This window comes from Telopea speciosissima, chromosome 7 (genome assembly GCF_018873765.1).
Source record: "Telopea speciosissima isolate NSW1024214 ecotype Mountain lineage chromosome 7, Tspe_v1, whole genome shotgun sequence".
NCBI classification, from domain to species: Eukaryota; Viridiplantae; Streptophyta; class Magnoliopsida; order Proteales; family Proteaceae; genus Telopea; species Telopea speciosissima.
Genome location: NC_057922.1, coordinates 19,471,049 through 19,496,539, shown reverse-complemented (window position 1 = coordinate 19,496,539; position 25,491 = coordinate 19,471,049). Strand labels below are relative to the sequence as shown.

General features: G+C 38.9%; 1 protein-coding gene across 2 annotated transcripts; it reads right to left on the bottom strand.

Annotated features, from left to right (window-relative positions):
- Positions 1 to 4,141: 4,141 nt before the first annotated feature.
- On the bottom strand, positions 4,142 to 23,653 carry LOC122667871 (CDPK-related kinase 1-like). Of its 2 annotated transcripts, XM_043864322.1 has the most exons (11): positions 22,353 to 23,653; positions 20,981 to 21,111; positions 15,411 to 15,452; positions 15,209 to 15,317; positions 14,509 to 14,587; positions 14,133 to 14,429; positions 13,932 to 14,044; positions 8,256 to 8,363; positions 8,106 to 8,168; positions 7,837 to 8,004; positions 4,142 to 4,682 (listed from the first exon to the last, which is right to left on the bottom strand). In XM_043864322.1, exons 1-11 carry the CDS (start codon positions 22,827 to 22,829, stop codon positions 4,545 to 4,547), a joined length of 1,725 nt encoding a protein of 574 aa, XP_043720257.1. In that variant the 5' UTR covers positions 22,830 to 23,653; the 3' UTR covers positions 4,142 to 4,544. The 2 variants fall into 2 exon arrangements, with proteins under 2 accessions (XP_043720257.1, XP_043720258.1); XM_043864323.1 differs by lacking the exon at positions 4,142 to 4,682 and having other exon boundaries at positions 7,843 to 8,004; positions 8,093 to 8,168.
- Positions 23,654 to 25,491: the final 1,838 nt, after the last annotated feature.

The window sequence follows — 25,491 nt, the reverse complement described above, 5'->3', positions numbered from 1 at the left end:
AAAGTCAAGGTAGAAGTAGGAGAGAAATTTTCCAACTTTTTAGGAACATGTATGTTATCGATAAACCCAAGCGACGACGTGGAATATCCGTGCTGCTGCACTAGACCAAATTGCATCCGGTTCAGTTCAGCAGGACCACGGGCGTACTCTACTTAGTGTATTATAATTTAAGAAAATATTTTTCTTTGGTGCGTGCGGGGCCAATGAGAGCAGGCATTGAAGCATCTTGGGGGTGGGATTTTCGCCTTTCACAGGCCAGTGAGCGAGGGTGATAACCTCCTCCCCCAATCTCAAGAGAGAGAAATTTGGTCCCATACTTGGACCACTTTCTCATCTTGAAATAATTAGCAACTGGGTCGATGGGTTTTTGGCTCTTGTATGTTATGGGATTGCTAGATAAGTATTACTACAAATACAATAGGTGGTCGGTAAGATTCAAGGCGCTTGGGTTGGGATAAAGCGATCATTTCCCGTCTTGTTGTGTCTCGATAATACCATTCTACTGGACAGCTTAGCAGCAGAGAATCCAAATTACCCCAATTCTTAAAAAAAAATTAAGTGGTTGGTGAATGAATAATTCTTCACCAGGCATAGTAAACAGTAGCAGGACCAGGATCGTGTTTTCACGTAAGCAACGAACACGTGGATGCATGATTTACGGAAGCCTTGAGTGGGAAAAGAATCAAGGCGTGCCTGGAGACACTTTGTTACAGAATACGGCAATGATGGGCGTACAGTGTGATAGAGAGAGAGAGAGAGAGAGAGAGATTGAGCACACAACTGTATGAACTTGTCGTGGATTGTCGGCACGGGTACCCTGGGACCTGGGTACTGGCGGACCTGGGGTTGAGGTAACGTGCGTTCTGTGCGGTGTCGAGTTCTCTCTCTCTCTCTTCCTCCGGAGTTTGGATCCTCTGCCTTTCGTTTACTCTACTTCCTCACCAACTGTCCTCTTGTAATAGGTCCCAACACGATAGTGAGAAAATAGGTAGGATATTAAATCTTAATCATTCAACATTTCATCTCGATTAACTTGACACCAATCGTGTGGCCATTTTTAATCTCAAATCTTATCTATCCTCTGAAACTCCAACCATGAAATTTTACTGCTGTAACTCTATCTCCACTGGCTCGCTACCTCCTTTTCTTCCCATGATTCTCTCTCTCTCTCTCTCCTCCACCCGTCGATTCTTATTTTACCGCGGAACATGCCTTTGAGAAGGTTAGTTTTCGTCGCAAAAGAGTAATAAATTGTATTGATTGTCCTATTTTGCCACGAAACATATCCATGACAGTTGTACAAAAGGCTAATTGTTACTTGGACGGTTCATTTCCATGGCTATTTATTTTTGCTTGCCACGGATATCTATCGTGGCAAATGAAAATCCTCCCGGGACGGCTCCTATCTATCTCAAAAGATGAATAGTCGTAATTTCTGCTATGTTGCCATGGTCATTGTCTGTGACAGATGCACAAAAGGCTAAGGGTGTTAAAATGCAATCAGAATCGGAACCGACCATTTACGATAGATTTGAACCACACCATGGAAAAATGATCCGATTTTGATTTTGTAGGTTCTCTTTTCATTTTGGTTTTGATTTATATCGCAAAATCGATGTTCTAAACCAAATAAGAAACTGGTACCTCTTACTCGAATACTTACCCATGCATCAATTGAATTACTTAATAACATAATAATTAATTTAATAAACATAATTATTGTATCATACTTGAAATATAAAATAAGTAAAATATCATGGATTAACTATATTTATATTTGTTCAAGTATGAATTGAAAATTATGGATGATGTTAAAATAGATTAATAAAGCCCTACTTTCTAATAGAAGAAATAGTTTGTTTATCATGAGAGAGTGGAAAAGAAAAAAAATGGAAAAACAAAGAATAGGAAAAAGAAAAGGATGGGTGAATATAGGAATTTTTTTTTTTATCACATAGGCATGGGAAATTTGATGATTGTGGGAGACCGGGAGAGAATGGGAAAACACGTGAACATAAAAACCCTTGAAAACCGAGGTTTTCTTCATTATTGTTTCCCAAAACCGATACTATACAAACCGTATGTAATCCTATTGTGAATCGGATAACTAAAACCGAATAGAAACCAGTAAAACCGAACCGTATGCAAAACGATTCTGATTTTTATTTTTGGTTGATTCCTATCCGATTTGATTTTGATTTCACCTTATTAAAATGTAAACCACACCGCAACCGAATCAAATAACTAGAACCGCACGGATTGACACCCTTACAAAAGGCTACCTACCTATTACAGGGACAATTCATTTCCATAGCTAGTTGATTTTTTATCCAGGAATGTCCACCGTGGCCAATTAAAACCCTTGTAGGATGGCTACTTTCCATCTCAAACGAGGAGTATTTGTGTTTGTGCTATTTGGCTACGAATATTATCCGTGGCAACTGCACAATAAGCAAACTGTTACAGAGACGGTTCATTTCCATAGCTATTTGTTTTTTTAGCCACGGATTTCGACTGTAGCAAATGAAAATCCTTTCCTACTTTGATGAAAGGTGGTTGGGCGTGGTAATGCATGGAAGTGAATGTCTTTAAAACAATACATATATCACCATGATTCATGAGTTAGAATTTTCATTTTGAACACTAAGTTAGAACTTTCATTTTTATTTAACACCCCCCCCACCCCCCCAAAACCCCAAAAAAAAAAAAAAAAAAAAAAACCGTAAATATTGAATCTAAATGATACAATATTTCTAAAAATCAAGTTTGCAACTAATAGAATATGTGATTGTGTTGGCAAACAATTGAAACCTCATAGAGATTAGCCATCCTAGTTGCTTTTGAGAACAAGACAAGAATGGGATCCTATTAGAGGTAAGTTTCTGCAACCTCCATTAAGTCGTTAATTCTTGTAGTTATTCCCTCCCTAATCATCAAGAAGTAACAGATACTTAATTGGTACGCTTTTGAATGGATGTCAATACTTTCACTTCCTCTATCCTAGTAGTTTTAAGGATCAAAGTCTTCATTTCTAAGGTTCCCGCATTGAAGTTACCATCTCAGAATTGAAATTAGGGATCTATGGGAAGAAGCAGTACTTGAACTTCGATTGCTACACTTTCCCTTCTCAACTTGTTGAGATCCGGAAGGAGTTTCAGTGGAGGTGGTACTTGACTGTTACAAAAGAATTCATCTGCTGGACGAGGCGGGAGTTGGGAATTTCAGTCTGAAAACTTGACCATTACCAAAAAGTTCATCTGTAAAGGATATCATGGCAGAAGGGTCTTCCCCAAACACCTGTTCTTGCTTCTGCTGCTACTGATGATAAGTGGGCAATGATGGATCTTCCACAGCTGACTAGTTCTGAATGCGAAGCCATCAGAATCTGAATAACAAATTCTAGTGCTTGTTTTTAAGCCATAAGATACATGATGTAGTGATGTTTGTAAGTTGGGGTATTCTCTCACTTAATGACCAGACCAAACCCAAATAGACAGGCAAATATAATGGCAAGTTGAGGATGGTTAACAGCATACAAAGAAGAAATGGTTCCTGCAACAATAAAAATATGACACAACAGGTACCACCACGCATGAGCATAGGCATGCCTCGTACTATCGCTAAGCCCACTGGAGGCCACATCACAAGTCAAACATTATACTGATAGATTAAGATGAGCAGTACACAAAGATCCTCTCATGTAATCCAGACACCAAAAACAACTTATACAAAGAAAGTTTCAAAAACAAGGTTTCAAGAATAATTCCAGAATTAGAATTTAATTCTTCATTGCAGCTCCATCGATCCCGGATTCCCGCCTACCATATACTTTTTCTCTGCCCTCTTTGGTAAGCATGTGTTCACTGTGAATGAATATCATGTGGCATAATGCAAACCACTGAAGGATTGTTCCTCGGTCTTTAGTAGCAGTCCCAGAACTAAGGACAACAGAAGCTTATGTACTTCCATGCAGTTCATATCCCAGAATTCCTTTTCACCATTTTTAGTCCAAACTGAACTTCATTGCTTTCAACAGACAGCCCCGAGGGCCCAAGTCTGAACAAGAACAAGAATTGGTGCTTTGATATAAAGGAATCTGTAAGTTCTATACTTGTCGAAGTAACTGTTTATGCCATAAATTAATAATTTGTTGAAGGAACTTATTGACAAACAATGTAATGGGTACAGGTGGAATAAAACCCATGAAACACAAACGCGCTTCATTTTGAAACTCTCATAAATCCTAAAACATTTTGATCCTAATCTCATCTGTACATTCCTTAGAGCTACATGCACAAAACATGGGAAAAATATAAAAAACAAAAAATACATACCGCACATGAGAATATGCCAGACATGGCTTAAACCCCGGCTCAGACAGGCATCAGCTCCATTCTTGACTCAGTAGTTCTCTCCAGCAAGCCTAGAGGTTAGACCCACATGCTTTTCATCAACTAGCACAAGCATGCGTCCGATTAGACTTCTCATCAAAGGAGAATGATAAGGATAACATAGTAAAACCCGGTACTAGCTGGAGTTCTATTTCAAGATTTCTGCAATGCTCGTGAAGACAGCCCGTGCAGGAGTCTGACAAAGCCCAAGAAACTAAGCTTCCCATCTGAATGTCTTATCCAGTCTTGGAGAACCACATGAACAGGTACTGATGGGCTAAGGCCAAGTTCCTGATGAAAATAAATTATAAAAGGTTTAGAATTTTGATACAATTAAGTGGTGCCAAAATAGGGCTGACAAGGATTCAAATAAACACACGAAAATGGAGGAGCTTTCCAACTACATCAAACAAATAAAATCAGCATGATGACCCAGAAATGTTTAAGAAATTTCCAGGACACCCATGCACTATTGTCCAATAACAAGCGGCATGTGGCTGATAAAGTTGCATTAGACACTGATCCCGCATGGAGACCCAGGCACAAGCTTGGGAGGCCCATAAAGTTCTGGTGGAAATCCAATGGGCTGAAAACAAGCATAGAGTAATTTCTTGGAACTAAATCTCGGTTGAAACTGACCGAAATCTCTGAGCTGTCTCGGTTTTGGGCCTGCCCAAAACGAAACCCATGGTCCAAACCCAAACCCAAGTTTGGGTTTCGACCCTGGTTTTCAAACCAGGGAGGCCCAAGAAGGTTGAAACCTCGAAACGAGATAGGCCCAAGGTCGAACCCAGTGTCGAAACCTTGAAACAAGATCCAAGACATCTCGGTTTTGGGCCTGACCGAAACCGGCCTCAAAACCGAGATTTAGAACCTTACGTAGTTATGGTGTAGGTTGGGCATTTTATTTTCTTGGTTCTCATTTTAATGGGCCTAATTAATAAGACCCTAAAATGGCGATAAATATAGTATATGACCATCCCCAGATCCCACAGTGGCGGAAGCCTCGTACACTAGGATAAAGTGGGGATAAATATAGTATATGAGATTAGTATGTAAGTTAAGTGTTTGAATAAGATTAGGATACTTAAAAACTTTCGAGAGTTCTGTTTTGAGTCTATTTACTTTATTCAGTGTGTGAAAGTGACAAGGAGTCCTTTTATGAGTCAATTTAGGTATTTCAGAAGGTCTTATATATGTAGGCAAAAAGATCCCTACAATGTTGGACTGTAGATTCCATCCCACGCCTGCCCTCATAATGACCTGTGGGGCCAACACTAACATTCTCCTTCCACAAAATGTGGGCCTCTAATGGACGAATCCCTGGAAACCTCTGCCCAAGTACATAATACAACCTCATCAATTAACCATGTTTTAAGTGATGAACTTTGAATTATTTCACGGGTTTTGGAGTTGTTGAGCTATGCATACAGGATAGGTATTCCAGATCTGATCTCCCACATTCCTTCTTCTACCCTTTTACTATTCTGAGATCAAATGTGATCTTTCGTCCCTCTTCTTTGTTCTTCTTATTCTCTAATATCTTCTTCTAACTCCTCTAATTTCTTTTAATTTTTTCTCTCTCTCTAAATATCAATTTATAGTTTGAGCTATATATCTGTCGAAACTAAATTTCTTCTGGCATATTTGAAGTTCTGCAATTCATTAGACTGACCCCAGTTCTGTTCCTTAGATCTGATCTGATTTTCTAGACTTCAAGATCAATTGATAGTCAATTCTGTCCACAACCTGATTCTATGGACTTCTATATTGATCCTGGTTGTAGTTCTTGCTTTTAGATTCCTTCCAGAACCTTGAACTGCATTAACGACACACCTTGACAACCATTTTCAAGATGAAATGTTTTTTCCTCCATAAATATGTGCACTTAAACTGATACTCATATCATATGCTTCTATTCTAGGAACTACTTGATATAGCGAATTACAAAACAGACAGCATAGCACCAATACATACACCAACAGATGTACTAACTAAACATGCGCACTACAGTAAAATATATGCCCTTGAATGGAATTACTTTCCTATAAACAACTAATAAACTAAATTATTTTCCCATAGCTATATTAAGAAGGTAAGTTGTGAAAAAACAGTGATTGATTTTGCTCCCTTATAGGAAGTTCTTATACAATAAAATTTTGCAAAAGACCCAAAACATAAATATGAGAACTTGTCTGCGAAAAGTACATTTTCAAAGACTTTAAAGGCTTTTCAATCTTAATACTTTTATCTAATGATGGAGCTAATATTTTAATACAGTAATCAGATCTAAGGATGTAGAGGATCTAAAAAGGTATAAATTTGCTAGAAATGAAGCTAAGATTGTGGGAAAAACAAGGGCAAAGAAATATGAAGATCTTTATAACAATCTAGGCATAACGGAAGGGGAAAAAACTATCTATAAGATAACTAAAATGAGGGAAAGGAAGAGTAAAGATCTCGACCATGTTAGATGTATTAAAAGTGAAGATGGTAAAGTACTAATAAGGGATGAGGACATTAAGGGGGAAAGAGCATTTTTGCAGCCTACTGAATGAAAAACACTTCGAGTAATAGCGTCACGAAAGACTGCATTACCCATCAAGACATCATATTACGTAGATATATATGAAAAATTAGGGTGTCTGAAGTAAAAGAAGCTTTAAGGAGCACAAAGAAAATGCCAGATGAATGGAGAAGAAGCATTGTGGTTCCGATTTACAAAAATAAAGGTGATATTCAAAGTTGCAATAACTATAGAGGCATAAAACTAATGAATCATACCATGAAATTATTAGAGAGGGTTATTGAAACCCACTTGAAACAAAAAACTACAATTATAGAGAACCAATTTGGTTTTATGCCAGGAAGATCCACGACATAAGCAATTTACTTACTTAGGAGACTCATGGAAAAATTTAGAGAAAGTCATTTGAGGTGGCATGGCCATGTTCAACAGAGGCATTTGGATGCTCCAGTACGGAGGAGTGGTTTGATTCAAATTAAAAGAACTAAAAAAGCCAAGGGCATACATAAAATGACTTTAGGAGAAGTGTTGAAGAAAGACATGCATAGCCTAAGCCTTGTATCAAGTATGACCTCGAATAGAGTTGATTGGAGGGCAAGGATCCATGTAGCCGACCCGATTTAGTTGGGGTAAGGCTGAGTGGTTGTTGTTTGTTGTTGTAGTAATCAGAACTACTCAGTGCATTGGGACATTCAAAGGCAATGTCCAATACCCTGTACTTGTCTGACTCCAGACAGCCATGTTTATTTTTATTCCTGAGCCGACATAAATTCAAAAATTATCCTATATTTCTTTGTGCAATCTAGAAGCATCAAATTAATAGTATGAACATTCATTATCCTATATGCTTTTGAATGCAGCCACAGAGCACACAAGCAACAGGCACTCGCATGCAAGCACCAGAAAATTAAAACATACCGAGGCAAGTTCCTCAATCATTATCGGTCTGTTCCCATCCTTCTCAAAATGCTCATATGCAGAACATGCATGTTGTTCCCAGCTCTCAAGTCCTTCCAGCTGATACACACTTATGGCAGCAGCGCAAAATTCTTCAAAGTCTAATTTTCTATACTGAAGAGAACTGACCTGCAAATGAACGTGAAATATTCAACATTTTTACCAATTTAGGTGGTAACCCACTGGCTACAAACGAAAAGGTAAACAGCTAAGAAACCTGGGATCACTACCATGTAAATATAATCAATAACCCGAGAATCCTTCATGGCATCAGTGGAGTTCTTCATCAGGGCCTGGCAATTCTAGCATCAATTAGAATGACATAACTACTGAAACAGAGAAACAACAAAACAAAGAAATGGACCAAAAGTAGGACTTACTGTCTTAAAGTTCTGCATAGAGATGAATCCGCATTTATTTGGCCCCAACATTGTGAATTGTTCACGGAGATAAGTTAGCTGATCCACTGTCAATGTCTTTGAAAGAGCCTGTCAGAGAAGCTGAACTATATTCAGTATGAAATTCTTTCCAGGATAATTTGAAGACTATTTTGTTATAAATATGACTGATAAGATCCATAACCCTGTGGCCTGTGCAAGTTCCGCTTCAAGGGTACTGACCTCCTTAGAGAGGTGGATAGGGGTCAGTCCTAACATTTGCCATGTTTTGCACAAAGTAGCCCCATAGTAAGCTCTTAACAGTGGGAAAAAAGAATTATTTCAAAATCACCCTCTTGAGCTGATTTGGTTTGATTTCTATTTCAATTTCATGGGATCATAAATTGAAATTAGGATGTTTGGTATGATTTTTTTTACCTTATTTATGAGAAAATGAAATTAGGGTGTTTGGTATGAATTTTTTTACCTTATTTATGAAATATTGAAATCGATTTCACTCTTGCTCTTTAATGAGAACATGGATAATTTGATAGGCAAAGGAGTAATTTCATATTAAAAATAAAACACCACCCTTCTTCTCCTGATGGTCTCACCACCTCCATGCCCCCATCCCCATGCCACCATAACCACCCCATCACCGCCATCGCCACCACCACCACCACCACCACCACCACCCTCTCCCAAAGAACTATAGAGAATTATTCCCAGAAATTGAACTACCAAATGGTATCTTATTCTGGAAATATTTCAGATTAATGCAACCAAAACAATTTCAATTTCTTGACCGTGCTCCAATCCTCTTACATTTATTGGTGCGGCATCTTTATCATTCCTAAAGCCACCATCAAAGCTATGGAATCCCTTTTTGCCGCCTCCCTTTGGAAAGGGAAGGAATCCACCAGATTTCTCCACCCAATCAGTTGGAAATCTATTTGCCTTCCCAAATCCGAGGGAGGTCTTGGCATTCGCCGTATCCGCAACTCCAACACTGCCGGGACTCTGAAGCTTATTTGGAAAATCTCCACTAATCATGACTCCATTTGGGTTCAGTGGGTCTACTCTCACCTCCTAAAAAATGACTCCATCTGGACTGTCCCCATCCCCAAGGATTCCTCCTGGATCTGGCGCAAAATTCTCCACCTTCGCCCTCTGGCTCTCTCAGCCATCTCCTCCTCCATTTTTGATGGATCATCCACCTCCTGATGGCTCGATCCCGGGCACCCCATTGGAGTTCTCTATAACTACTTTGGATCTAGGGAAATCTACGCCTCCAAGATACCAAAATCTGCCCCTCTCTCAACCATAATCTCTCATGGCAATTGGTCCCCCCCTCCCCCCTTACCCCCCTCTCTCCCTGATCTGGGCCTCCCTCCCCCCTTCCCCCTTCCCCCCCCCCGGGTCTTGCGGACAAGGTCTGTTGGCTACCCTCCAACAATGGCCTCTTTAGCTTTAAATCTGCTTGGAACCTAGTCAGGCCTCAAGCTCTTTCTGTCCTTTGGCACAAGCTAGTCTGGTTCAAAGGCCACATCCCCCGCCACAGCTTCCTTGCCTGGAGAACCGTTAACCATTGCCTCCCAACCCAAGCCTTCCTATCCCACCGAAGAATCCCTGCCCCCCCCCCCCCTCTTGCATTTTCTGCTAGAATGGCTCTGAGGACATTGACAACCTTTTTTTCGCCTGCCCATTCACTTCCACCATCTCGAAAAAAGCCCTGTCGTTCATCTGGCCTCGTAGCAGGAGTACTCTTCCATTCGCTATAGAGTGACTCTGGATGGTCATGACGTTCCCTGGATGCACCACCTGCGACATCATTGGCAAGCTTGTGTTCAACGCTACTCTTTATCACATTTGGATGGAGAGGAACCTTAGGAGATGGACTTCCAACTCTTGTTCCTTGACTTAATTTGGAAAGCCATCTCTTGGAAGGTCTCCTCTAAGCTTAGTCTTCTGCCCCACAAGGCCTTTTTGGATTCCCCAAGGAACAAGCATATTATTGTTTCCTGGGGCCTAGATAGTGCTCTGATGCTCCCCCTTCCCCCTTAGCGGGGCCCGGGGATTCCCCCCCTTCTTATCCCCCTTTGTACATTCCCCCCCCCCCGCTTTTCCCTCTCGCCCCTCTCGGGCTTTGGTAATATAATTTTTTATTCACCAAAAAAAAAAAAATTCTTGACCAAAAATCTATTTGTTGACTATTTCATGTAATAAATCCGAAATTGAAATAGAAATCATACCAAATCTGGCCTTGGAGAATCCGAAATCCTTTTTTGTCGTTTTAGGGGGGGGGGGGGGAACAGAGCAGTAGATTTAACTGAAGTTATTTTATTTTTTATTTGCCGGGGGGGGTTTATATTGGTTGAGATGTGAAACCCATATCAGAGATTTGTTTAAACAACACAACCTAGATATCTAACCAAGTCACCCTTTCTCATGCAAAACCACTACTCAAATTGAGATTCAACACGGGCAGGTTGAGTTAGTGAAGGTCCACCACAAGCTCAAACCTGAGTTGAAAAGCCAAACTATAACCAATCAAACTGAGATGCTCAACCCAATAAAAATTGGGGCTTCAGCAGGCTAATCAGGTTATTTTGGATAATAAGTTCCTATGAAATTTAAATGAAAAGTAGTGGAAAGAATATCCTAATAACTGAACTCAAATTTTCAGTCTCAGTTGTGTAGGGTTACCAAGGCCCGAACTGAATCCAAACCCAAATTTCATTCTTTCTTTTAATTTGTCACCAGCTCTTTTCCTCAACACAATCCAGATGGAAAATACATCTAAAAAAAAAACCCTTACTTCCCCCCCTCCCCACAGAGTTCCAACCTACCAATACAAAAGGCCTTTTCCCCCAAAACCTATGCTTAAAATCTTAAATAAGGGTTCCAAGACTAAGGTTATGGAGCAAGTGAATGGTTTCCATAGGTAGGCTTTAGCATTTTATTCCAAAAGCTAGGAGTGGAAGTTCAATAATTCTCAAGTCCTAAAAGGAATTGGAAAAGTTAGGCAGCAGAGAGCACACCATCCAGTCCTGGACTTTAAGAGAGAGGATGTGAAAAGAGTAAATTTTGATGAGTTGAGAGAAAAGCTTACAGGTGTATAGGATTCAAGGGTCTCAGGACCATGCAAGTGCTTGACAGGGAGTGAACTCTTTATCATACACTACTGAAGTCAAATACTGTGTCATTTACATGCCAAACCACAACAAATCTTCAGTGGTATTCTATGTAGCTTCAAACGTTAAGTACGATACTGCATTTGTTGAGATTGGTCTTGGGCTCCATCTACGTAAAACTGTTAGTTTGTGATGCAAACCAGTTTGCATCAAAGAACCAATATTGCTTTGATGGTTTCAAGCAAAAGGAAGAGAAGTTGATTGAAATGCGATATAGGGCAGAAGTAAGTTAATTCATGGAGTTCTATGGGTCTAATCAATTGGAGAAAATAGAAAAATACTTATAAAGACATTGGTGGATGTTTGAGACCAAGAGAAATATAGGTCAGTGGCAAGGATAGAAGTCTAAGAATCAGCAGCAAAGCAATCCTTTATTTTTATTTATGGCTGATTTTGGGTAATCAAAATTATCTGTTTAGCATGATTTTGGTTCCGCTTGAAACGTTTTTCAATTATCCCTCCAACGAGACCAAGAGCGTGCAATTCCAAGCTGTATTAGGAAAGTTATGACTGATTTACCAAAAGGGGAGTCAATTTGTGATGGAATTCTATTTTTTGGATGTTTAGTTAGCTTAAGAATTTAAAGAAGGAAATTTTGTCATTTATTTTATTTATCATATGGATCTATAGTAGCCATGAGATTACATTAGAATAGAGGATCAAGTTCAGTTCCTAGTAGGGTTCTTCTTATATTGTAATGACCAAAAGCCTGGATAGTTGTTATTTTCCTAATATATTGCAGAGATTTTTTTTTCCTCATTTGTTCCTCCCCACCAACTTGAGTTACGAAATTTGGGTTCTACTATCAATTAAATTCCATATTATTGCAGATTTCCTTGGTTCCCTTGTCTGTTACACCTACTATGCTTATCTATCTTGAGTTAATTTGACATTCCAATTCCGAACTATATGTAGTCTGTGGAGGTAGAAGTGTACCATCATTCCCAACAATCAAAGAGTGTGTCAACCATAATTGTCTTACCACAAGAGAAGAGAAATGATAATCAGAAGACGTTCAGTTAGGAGATTTTAATGTTGGAAATTTAAAAAATGTGTTTGGAACCAGGGGCTTTGTAGGAGTCCCATTGCATCAGGTTACATCAGATTCACCCTAGACCAAGAAACATGTAAGACACACGATACAAGACATTACAATCCCATACATTACTCTTGTACACCTGTTCTTATCTCAATAAGGATCTGAATGCCTTTCTTACGTTACAATTGTGGTCATTGGAAACACAAATATTGAACAATTTTGTACATAATTTGGGTTAGATTAAGGGTAAATAAGAAGGATACAAATTAAAAAAGGAAATATCTATCATTAATTGTATAGTATAAATGTGAGTCTTCAAATATTTTTAAGTTTCTTGTTCAGTTGCTAACTTAGAATCTTATTTGGTTTCTAATTGGAGTTATTCAATATTCAGGAATATTTCTCATCTGACTCCTTCAATCATTGTTTAGTATTACGATTTAAGCAAATTAGGTTTTTAGGTCAGTTATCATATCTTAATATCATAGTTGTCACGGCATCTCAGCGACCCAAGGCATTGGAGAGAGCCCAAATTCAAGGCGGCACCAATTAGGCGGCCAAGGCGCCTGGATGCCTAGGCATCGACTAGACGACGCCTTGACAACTATGCTTAATATTGGTGTGTATCCAACTTTTTAAGTGAGAAGTGACTACACAATTTTAGTAGTTGAAAGAGTCCCTTCCAGAAAGTCAAACTCAGATTGGAGTTTTTCACATTCAAGCTGAAACTGAATGAGGTCACAGCTCTTCCCTTAATAAATACCCCTGCATTCCCTTATTCACAAAGTGAAATGGAGAGTTCCTTAATTGGAAGCCAAGAAGACTGCTAGGAGTCATTTTGTGCTTGTATACAGACTATGAAAGCAGAAGTAATGAGCGATTCAATCTCATATCATATTTGGTACTTTCTGAACCAGTATTTATTTCTTCAGGTTGCAATTTAAATTAAATTCACAACTACCCCAATATGAAAACAGTTTAATTGAACCCTAGACCAATCATTCATCTACCCCATTATTCTGTCCCACTAATCCCAACTTCAGTCCGAAAACCATGTTCTTCCTAGAGAAAAACTTATATGTCACATAATTATTTTTCCTGCCTGTCACATTAGTACACCCTATATGTCTTGCAAATTACAATGATAAATACTTACATATATACATATTAAGGAAACAAAAACAAATCAAAATGTTTTCTTTTATTCATTAAGAGGATTATTGATGAGATTTCCAAAAATAAAAAGACTTTGGGACACAAACACAGAAATTAATGTAGCCATAGTGAAACCATTTAAACCATTTTGCCCTTTTGAAAACATTTTCGTTCATGATATCTTAAAAATTTTATTACTTGTTGGCAGCTATATATTCTGCACACAATTTTCATTTCTTTCCTTTCAATAACCACATACGCCAATTATTCCTCATAAACAGAGTGACGTACCCTCAAAGCTGCTTTCCGGAGAGATGATGAGCATATATAAGCTTTCACAAGCTTATAAACTAAAATATCCAAAGGGATCTTTATATCTTGATGATTCGACAGCCATGGATGACCTAAGCACAGAATTAGGCAGCAAGCATCAGAATTTCGAAATTTTGAGAATAATTTTCAACGATTACTTAGAGTAGTTCATTAACTTACTCAGAGCCTGAGCAGCAGTAAGTCTCTTACGATAATCCTTGTTCAGCAATCTCTTCACAAAATCTTTTGCTTCAGATGACAAGGAAGGCCAGGGGGCCTCTTCAAAGCTGGGATCTGCTTTCAGAACAGCTCGGAAGATGCCAGATTCTGTTCTGGCCCAAAAGGGGCGGCTCCCACATAAAAGAATATAAGCAATCACACCAATACTCCACATGTCTCCCTCAGTGCCATATGATCTATGCAAAACTTCTGGAGCTACATAGTATGCACTTCCTACAATATCATTCAACCGTTCATCTGCACAAGGCCAAAGAAGTCAGACAATAACTCAAATTCAGGAATTAAAAAAGAAGAAATCCCACATAGTAAAACTAACCTGGCTTTACAAAGTCTGACAATCCAAAATCAATGGCCTTCAGAGGAGACTCCTCATCTTTCGTACTAAAAAGAAAATTCTGCAGCAACAAATAAAGTATCAAGTTAGAGATAAGTAGAAACATCATGATAGAGGACTAATATTCCAAGAAAAATATTTTTGAAATTATTTTCATGAATGATGTCATTTTTTACGACCACCAGTAGAAAGTAACTGTCAGCTAAGAGTTCTATTTCCATTGTAATTCTGTTTTACTCATTAATATGAAGATTCTCTCTCTCTCTCTCTCTCTCTCTCTCTCTCTCTATATATATATATATATATATATATATATATATACTGGTTCTCTAAGGTGCTGATATTATCACAATTATGTCCATTACCAATCAAAACAAATTTGAATTTCATAAGTATTATTTGTTCAACAACAATGATAGAGAAACCATGTTGCACAGGATGTACTGAGATAATAGATCTAAAGTGGTGTAACAATGATGAAATAGGAGGAAAAATAGCAGGAGCAAAAGAAAATTTTGTAGAAGTATAAAAGCTGCAAGGATTTCTTCTATGGCGTTGCAGCCAATCTAGGTCACATTTGGTCGAATTATATCCACAATTAAACCACCATGAAAGATACTCAAGTATAACATATTATGAATTATTATTTGGATAGCCTAAAAAGTCAAGCTATGGCAGTTACCTCTGGCTTGAGGTCACGGTGAACCACGCCTTGGAGATGACAGAAGGAAACAACACTTAGAATCTGAATCATGATAACTTTGGCATCTTCCTCTGAGTATTTTCCACCCCTGAAAATATTAATGGAATTTTTTATTTCACATTAGAAAGTGGTGGTTTCTGAGTGCAAAATTTTAAGATCAACCCTTCACAGCCCAAAGTACCTTGACAGTATCCTATCTAAAAGTTCTCCTCCCTTGCATAACCTGAAAAAAAATTGGACAATAAGAAAGGTTAAATTTAGCTGTTGACTCCCAAAAATATGATTCAATTAAATCAAAAAATTGCAAGAATCAATATGATCTCTCACAATCCTCTGAGTAGAAGGGTCAAGACATTCCAGACAGTCCAGAGATAACAGAGTGGATGGCTATGAAGAACATGAAAAGTCAATTTACTCCATTCATTGGTTTTAACACTCAATTTATTTATAAAAGAAAAAGTGTTAAAATCAATTTTATTAAGAGTTTTCAACTTGCCTAAGAACTGATGTTTTCCCCAAATGTCTTCATATTCCATGAGTTCCAACAAGAAATAAGGTAAACTCCAAATAACAATTTAATGACAACAGGATTTTATCCTCCTTTTATTTTCACTTTGTTACTTTCTTACTCTTTCTATATATTTTCTAATTCTACACTTACACTCCTAGCTCTTTTCAGGTTTACGGGATTAGTTAAGCATTCTAAGAGTATTTGTCATGGGCACAAATGGGAAACCCTGGAGAATGAGCAGTGGTGGGAGACGGGGGTGAGGGACAAATGGAAACAGTGGTACCGATCTTATTCCTAATCCATAGAAGTATGCACTTGCCCATACCCCTGCTAGCGCATTCAGATGGATAAATCCCCATGTTTGTCTTTTTTTCATTTCAATAATGTAGCCTTCTCAATGAAAAGAAAGAGGAAGGGGATTGAGACCCACAGATTGGAAGCAAGACATGGAACTACATGGTGTCAGCCACATGGATCCTTGCTCTCCAATCAGCTCCATTCGAAGTCAAACATGATACGAGGCTTAAGCTAAGCATGTCTTTCTTCACTACTTCCCCCTTGGTTATTTTAGGCCTGCCCCTGGCTCTTTTGCTTCCCTTAATCTGAATCAAGTCACTCCTTCGTACTGGGGTATCAGAAGGCCTTCGTTGAACATGGTCATACCACCTCAAATGACTCTCTCTAAGCTTATCATGGATAAGAGCTACTCCCAACCCAGTTCTAACATGGTCATTCCTTACTTTATCCTTCCTAGTTTTCCCACACATCCATTTCAACATCCTCATCTCCGCTATGCTAAAGGTTATTAATATGACACTTCTTAACAGCCCAGCTTTCCGAACCATACAGCATAGCTGGTCGAATAACAGTCCTATAAAAATTTCCTTCAAGCTATAAAGGAATACATCAATTACACAATACTCTGGAGTTCGGACACACCTCTCCACTTCATCCACACTATTTTAATCCTCTAGGCAACGTCATCTTCTATGTCATCCTCCTTATTTACGATTGGTCCCAGATATCCAAAATAATCACTTTGCGATATCTCCCTCTCACCAATGTTCACCACCTCATTATCCGTCCTAGTGTTGATCCCATAGTTCCACCTTATAATCAATCTTAGTTCTACAAATATTCAGAACTTTTGATTCCAAGGTTGATCCCATTGTTCCACCTTGGCGTTAATCCCTGCTTTTGGCTCATCCACCAAAACAGTATCATTTGCAACAATCATACACCACAGAACCTCATCTTGTATGCCTCTAGTTAAGTCATCAATGATAACTGATAAGAGCAAACAAATAAGGGTTTAAGGCTGATCCTTGATGTAACCCGATTGAAATTGGGAATTCACTGCCTTGGCCCCCCGCAGTTCTCGCACTAGTCACCACACCGTCATACATATCTTTAATTATGTCCACATATTTACATGCCACCTGTCTCTTCTCCAAAATATTCCAGATTAACTCTCTAGGCACTCTGTTGTAGGCTTTTTCTAGGTCTATAAAGACCATATGGAGATCCTTCTTGCCTCTCTGCATCTTTCCATGAGTCTCCTAAGTAAGAAAATAGCCTCCATCATGGATCTTCCTTGCATAAAACCGAATTGGTTTTTTGAAATAGTAGTTTCCTTTCTGAGGTGGCTTTCAATAACCCTCTCCCATAACTTCATTGAATGCTCATTGATTTTATGCCTCTATAGTTATTGCAGCTCTATATATCACCTTTGTTTTTGTAAATCGCGACCGCAATGCTTCTCCTCCATTCATTTGGCATTTCCTTTGTGTTCATAATCTTGTTATAGCTTGGTTAGCCACGATAAACCACAGATCGTTGTCATTTCAGGGCGTGATAGTACAAGTTTGCTCAAGTTTGAAAGCGGAAGGTCCTTCCTACGTTCCACACCTCAATAGGGACCTCGTCTGGGTTTGGTGCCTTGCCTACTTTCATCTTTCTTATAGCTTCTTTTACTTCAAACATCCTAATTTTGCATATATATCTATGCTAAGTGGTGTCCAGATGAGTAAAGTTGCCTTCCACAGCCCTATTATTTGATAAGTCTTCATTAAGAAGGCCGTAGAAGTACTCGTTGGTGCAATCCGGGTTGGATCAACCCTTATTGGATCACATGTGGGCCCACCCAAACAATAGAACTCAATTAATTCAAAACTGATGGCAATTTTGTAATTAAATGAAATTCAAACAAACAAGAGAAAAGGAACCATGCATGGGTGGAGGTGACTTGCAAATAGGAAGGGCAATTCTGGAATAAAAATTGAAAGAGATACTGAATGCGATTAATAATAACTAAAGGGCATATTTGTAAATAGATCAATGGGGCTTTATTTATTATTTCAAGAACCCATCTTTTTAACCCTCAATGAACAGAAAACCAGCGTACCAGGAATCACTCTGATTCAGTGCTCTCCTCTTTGTGAGATTCAATCGATTAAATGCTTCAAGCATCAAATCGCTTTACTAAGCCCTATTGAATCCAGCCAGATGTAGTTCCAATCATCAACTATCAATTGACTGGTAAACCCTGAAACCATGGACTGGCGGTAAGCTTCACACCTGAACTGGATTTTGTTAGGAATCTCACACAGGAGGGGTTTTATAGGAAGAGATGCCAAAGATTTAGGTCGCCTAGAGGAGCACAACCAGTAACCAGATTCTCTAGTTGAAGAAATGACAAATCAAGAGAGCTCAATTTCACTTTCACTGTTCTACAACCCACGCCAGAAACAGAACCGCAAGCAAGACATAAGGGAAGAATAAGAAGAACAAGAATAGAAAAAGAGGAGGAATCGCAGGGAAGAGGGAGAGAGGAGAGAAAGGGCAAGCGGAGAAGAAGAAGGGAGGGGGGGGAAGGAATCGCACAAACCAGGACACGCAGGCACACAATACAAACTCAAACTTCACTTCATTCTTTCAATCAAAGTTCACTTCATTCTTTCAATCTTTTCTTCCAATCGTCAGTTACACGTCTATTTATAAAACCCAAAAAAAGAAAACAAAGACTCCTAATTGCTTCCTAAAACTTAGACTAACAAAAATAGAAACTCAATAAAACTCAAATCTAATAGCTACCCCAAAATAAAAGATTACATATCTTTCCCAAATATAATAAATCCTAAATATCCTACTAAACCAGAACAAGATTGGGACCCGCCGACCCGGTTCATCTTGGTCTTGGTTCTCAAACAGGTTCGGCCCGGCCCATGGAACAGTTCCTGCATCATTCTTTCCACCTCTCCTCAATGTCCTCATCTCTTATTAGTATTCTATCATCCTCACTTTTAATACATCGAACATGGTCAAAATCTCTAGTCTTCCTTTCTCTCATTGTAGCTATCTTATATATAGCTTTTTCCCCATCCTTTATGTTCAGACTATTATAAAGATCTACATATTTCTTCACATTTGCTTTCCCCACAATCTTCTTAGATTCTTTTTTGGCGAATTTTGTATCTTTTTAGATCCTCCACCTCTTTAGTCATTTGTTATGTCTTCAAACTAGTTTTCTTAGACTTCATGGCTGCTTGGACCTCATCACCCCACCACCAGGTCTCCCTAAGGTCAGGTCGAGATCCTTTCGATTCCCGTAGAACCTCTTTAGCAACCTTCTTAACACAGATTACAGGCCATCTCGTTCCACATCGTATTAGTGTCTCCCTCCAAGCCCCACTTTCCTTGTTTGACCATGTTATCAGTAAATGAAATCAAGGACTCTCCTTTTAATCTCCACCACCTTATCTTAGGGCAAATAGGCTCTCCTATCATACACCTCTACGGAATGAAGCACATGTCCAATACCACCAGTCTATGCTGAGTGGTTAGGCTCTTCCCTGGAATAACCTTAAAGTCCTTACAAAACAATCTGTCATACCTTCTTGTTAGGAAGAAATATATTTGGCTGATATGATGCCCACTTTTATAGGTAATTAAATGCTCCTCTCTCTTTTCAAAAAAGGTGTTCACAATGGATAAAACATAAGCTACTGCAAATTATAAAATTGATACTCCTCCTCAATCCTTTCTCCTAATCCCTAGCCTACATTTACACCTTCATAGCCTCTGCGATCTCTCCCAATATGACCATTTAGATCACCCCCTACAATAGTATTTTCTCCCTGACTAAAGCCTTGCACTAATCCATCCGTGTGTTCCCAAAAATGTAACTTACTACTTTCATCCAATACTACTTGGGGTGCGTCGGCGCTAATTATGTTGACAACCTCTTTCTCCAACACAAACTTGATGGATATAATCCTATCTTCAACTCATTTAACATCCACCATATCAAGCTTTAGATCTTTGTCCACTATTATACCCACTCCCCTCTATTACTTTGGTCTCCCATATACCAAAATTTAAAGTCATCCAACACCTTAGCTTTTTTACACTTCCATCTTGTCTCTTGAATACAAGCAATATTAATCCTTCTTCTCCTCTTAACATCTACCAACTCTAGACTCTTACCTGTTAAGGATTCAATGTTCCAAGATGATAGTCTAAACCTACGGTTTTGAACTAGATTCTTAACTCACACTTGTCCACTGTGCGAGAGCCCTTGCCTGCTTGTCACCATATCCAGATGGCAACGCAACGCATCGCATACAGGGGATGCCTTAGGGAAAGGTTGATAGGACATTATACTAAAATAATAAAATACTCATGAAATACTTCGCCAAAAAAAAAAAATACTCATGAAATAGGATTCATGCAGAAGGTGATTGGCTGAATATAATAAGTGGTGCCAGCTGCCTATTTGATGCACCAAGAAAATTAATATAAATATATATCAGATAGATAAAGAATATAAAGAAAGGGGCACCTAATGCATTAAACAGATAATCTCAACACATGAAATAAGGCACATAGCATGGTTTAAAAGAAAAAAAGATGTCTCATAACTCATGTAAACATATAGGAAGGTACTAATATAAGTAAACTAAAAACAATTCAGCAGAAACAGTAGAATTCTATCAGAATTGTGCTCGAGTGAGACAATGGCGCCTAAAAAGAAAAGGCATTAAAAAAGCCTTTTTATTTTGCTGTTGGCCAAGTCACAAACTGAAACCAAGTTTTAATCCTTGACAGATCCCTACAACCAGCCCCAACCCTGCCATTTTGTTTTTCAATATCATAAAATCATGCCATTGGAAACTTCTACATCTAGAGCATCAAATATAACTCTCAAACAAGGCTGTAGCACTGAAGGAAAACAAACTTACTCCATCACTATATACACATTATCCTCATCTTCATAAGCATCGTAGAACTGCACCAAGTTCTTATGTCCTGTTAGAGCACGCAAAATTTTCACTTCTCTTCTTACATCCTCTATAGCAATAGCTGTGGTCATCTGCAAGAACAGAAAAACACACCATATTAGACAAAAGCTGCTCTGGATTTCTTCCCTAAACACATTTGCAAGAATAAAGATGCATATAGATGGAATCACAAAGCAAAATTGGATATATATATATATATATATATATATATATATATATCTTTCTCACTAGACAGAGATATTAACTATTACTCCACAAGACCAATGAGAATAATATATTCCTTTAATAGAACAAATAATTTTTAGGAAGAAGATTCTCTGTGGAGAGTATCGGCCACGCCTAGCCACAGGAGGGCAAAATGACTGCCCCACCCCCTATAAAAGGCAGAAATCCTGCCCCATGATGCCAACGTGCATGCTCTCATTAGCCCCCCGTGCACGCGCAGGGGCCACGCTCCCCTACAGAGAACACCGACCCTAATTTTTATGACTTGGAACCTAATTACCAAATAACTTAAAAATTCATAAATCTATAATACCGTAATAGTTTATCTCAACATAAAGGACACAACCAGAGGGCGGGCCTTGGTGCAATGGTAAGGTTACTCCATTGTGACCAAGTGGTCACGGGTTCGAGTTTGGAAACAGCCTCTCTGCGAAAGCAGGGGTAAGGCTGCGTACATTATGACCCTCCCCAGACCCCGCAGTGGCGGGAGTCTCGTGCACTGGGTACACTCAACCCTTAGTAAGAACTGTATTCAAGTATTAATTGTTAAAATAAATGGAAATACACCATCGAATCCCATAAACCTATTTCTCTCAATAATTGGATCCTGACAAACGCACAAATGAAACATAACTGGCTAAATACAAACTTCCTCAATCTTGAAAGAAGATAACTCCCACAATCCATGACAGTACCAACATGGTCCTAAACAGTTACACGAAAATGCAATGCGAACACAAGCAATATTGGAGACCATTTAGATTAATAGTCAAAATCAGGAACAAATACCATGACCAGATTTTACCAAAACAACAAAACCATTAGGTCAAATCTGAAACAGTAGGTGTACAACAAACTAAAAACAATTCCAACAGAACCTTGGGTGGATGAGAGAATTCCTAACCAAAACTTCCCAGAAGATCGAATAACAACCAAGTGGAAAAACAGAAGTACTCAGAAGCAAAAGTCGCATGCTCCTATGGTAAACCAGAAGAAATTCAATGAAAGCTTACATTGGGCAGACTTTCTAAAACAGTAGATAAGCTTACTGAGCAAGACCATTAGAGTTAGGCAATAAAAAACAAACCTTTGCTTTGGAAATAACCTTGACAGCTACTTCTTGCCCCTTCAATTCCCCCTTCTTCCCCTTTGCAGTACAAGTATAGCCGAAATGCCCACGACCAACCTCCTCTCCAAGCTCATATTTTGTGGAAACCTGCTTCAAGAACCCGAAATTCTTATCCAATCCAACTTCACACTCACTTCCTTCAGGGATTGTGGCTTCATTCGGCTTCACCGAGCCATGCCTGCGAGCAAGCAATGCTTTGATGTGCTTTGCAGGAGAAGGAGGAGGGAATGGTCGCTTGAAGATCCGCAAAGGAGTTGAACTCACACTGGAGTTCGCAGGCGAGTTCTTGAATCCACTAGGCAATGGACTTGGGCTGTAGAAGGGGAAGTTTGAAGTTTTAGTGGGTTCAGAATTGGCACCAGGGACAGCATCTTCAGGAATTATTGGATTATCTAAATCGTTCGGAGGGAGGGGTCTTCCATGACAGAGTCCCATGGAAGCCAAAAATCAACAGAGGAACAAAAGAAAAGGTCACGAAGCTCAGAAATCAAAAACCCAGAAAGGAAGAATAAAAATTTAGGTGAATATTTAAGTCAGCAGAAGAGGGTACAGAGGAAAACCAAGAGATCAGAAGGAAAAAAACCCACAAACGGTAAAGCTCAAATTTAACCAACCCTAAGTTAAAGTTCTAAATTTAAACCTTAATTCAGAAATTTAAGCGCCAAGAAAAGAAATCGCAGACTGAATTTTTACACTAGATATAAGCAAACACGGGAATGAACCAAAATCAGGAAAAACTAAAAAATAACAGAGAAAATTCACTGCCCAAAAAAACATCAATTCTGTGAAAGAAACCTAAAACCAGAAAATACCCACTCACTAGAACTCCCAAAGGACTCCAATTTTACAGTCAAAAGAAGAACTTGGAACCAAAAGACCTTAAAACTATGGAAAGGAGAATACAATTTAATGATCAAGCTAATAAAGCCGAAGAGAATGAACCCAATAAAGATCTCTGATAAGAGAATCAGATTCAGTAGCAGCAAGAGAGACAGAAAACCAGGAGCTTGAAGCAAGAATCCTAATAAGAATAAGTCCAACAAGAAAGAAGAAAAAGAGAGGCCTCAAAGGTAAGGGGGGGAGAATAAAGATGCTTGGCAGAGGCTGCAAGGAAAGCAAATAAAGCAGGAAAGGAAGGAAGCCCACAGCTTCTTCCTTTTCTTGCTTTTTAGCTTTTCTGAAGGATCTTGGCTTCTTGGGTGGAAATTTTTTAGCTTTTATTACAGCCCCTCTAATAATGTGAGTTTTGGAGTGGATGCTCGTCCTCACCCAAAACCAAAAAAGACTGGATGCTCGTCCAGCCTGTCGCTTTGATCCCCAAAGAGAACCTTACTAAGATTTTATATTAAATAGAGGAACTACCTAAGAACATTTTATTACATTTTAAAGCTCCATTTCTATACGTCTCTCTATTCTCTCCATCTCAAGTTTGACTTGCTTTGGAGCTTGAAAGGTCCTTTCTCACTTGTAGGGATTCCACTTCTAGTTTATATCCTTGTATTGTAAGGCATGGTGCCTTTGATATTCATATTTAGGTTGCCATTTAGGTAAGATTAACTAAATTAAACTAATCAAGAAATTCAATGACAAGAAGCAAATGTTATTTATTAAAGTATATCTCATTGTCCATCAACTTTGACTCATTAGTACGTTTCCTCATGAGGGAGACAGCTAATCCTCCAAATACATATGGAAGAAGTTTTCTTCACCAACATTAATGGCCATAAAATTTACCCACATATTTATGAATAGTCGAACATACCCCCTACTATGCGCAATTTTCCTATGGACATCGATTGGATTCATGGATCAATGAATAACCGATTTGTGACTGAAGGAAAACTCGGTCCAATAAATATTATATGGGAAGATGGTTTTCCGACAACCAATGATCCCTAATTAGTATGAATTTGACAGTGAGCTGATGATCCAATCCTCTCATCAATATACAATGGGGATGGTGTTCACTTAAAATAATTAGTGAATTCATGTTTATATACTATAGCTTTAATTTAATATGGTCATCAATTGCATTAGTAACCAACTACTCATGATCTCTCCCAACTAAATAAGTTGTTAAATTGTTAATGAATAGGGTCAACTGGGTTACAAAATGCATAGGCTGGAGCTGTGGTTTTTTAAGCAGTAAGGTGTACATTCCTGTGCTGGCTGGGAATTAACCTAACTGATTGAGAAAATTGGGCTACCTATAAGAAACCGACAGGTTTGGTAAATGAGGCTAACCTAAACTCCCAAGCATATCTTAGTAAATAAAAGAACTTGCCAAAGATTGAACCCTAAATTATGACTCTTATGGTGGGTTACCTACTTAAAATCCCCAATGATTTGTGCTATAATTTTGAAAAGTAGTTGAAGCATGCATTCAAATTTAAAGTACAGTTATTATTATTATTATGGTAAAGTTTAATAGTTCTTTATATATAAGCAACAACAACAATAATTCCGCCCTATCCCAACTAGGGGTGTCAAAAAAGCCCGCTCGGCCCGAACCCGCCCGAACCCGCCCTAAGCCCGGCCCCCGACCCGACCCGATTTTTAGCCCGAAGGGCGGGTCGTGGTTTAGAAATAGCTTGACCTGGCGGGTCGGGTCGGGTCCGGGATAAGGCCTCGGGCTTAGCCCGGCCCGGCCCGGCCCGACCCTATATTAATATAAGTATATAATACTATATATATCTAAGACAAATTAAATAGGAAAAGACGAAAAAGTCCTAAGGGCAAACCCTAAATGGCTAAATCTCTTTACAATTTCATTTTCTATCGAAGCATCCTAACACTTAATGGCTTAAGGGACTTAGGGCGCCGCTGCGTTGCGGTTGCCTTCCTCTTCCTCCTTCCCGAGTAGTGAGTAATCGGCTTAACGCCTTAACCTCGATTCGTTGCCGGAGATGTCGTCTGCCTTCCCTACTACTAGGTAACTCCTGCACTTCACATAATCACATCTCAGGTTCTCAGATCTTCCCTACTACCTGATTTGGGGTTGCTTGCAATGATAATGTCGATAGAATGAGCCTTGAAATGCTCTTGCACTGCAAGTACTCCTTGGCAATGTACATCTGCATACCAAAAGCCTTGGTAA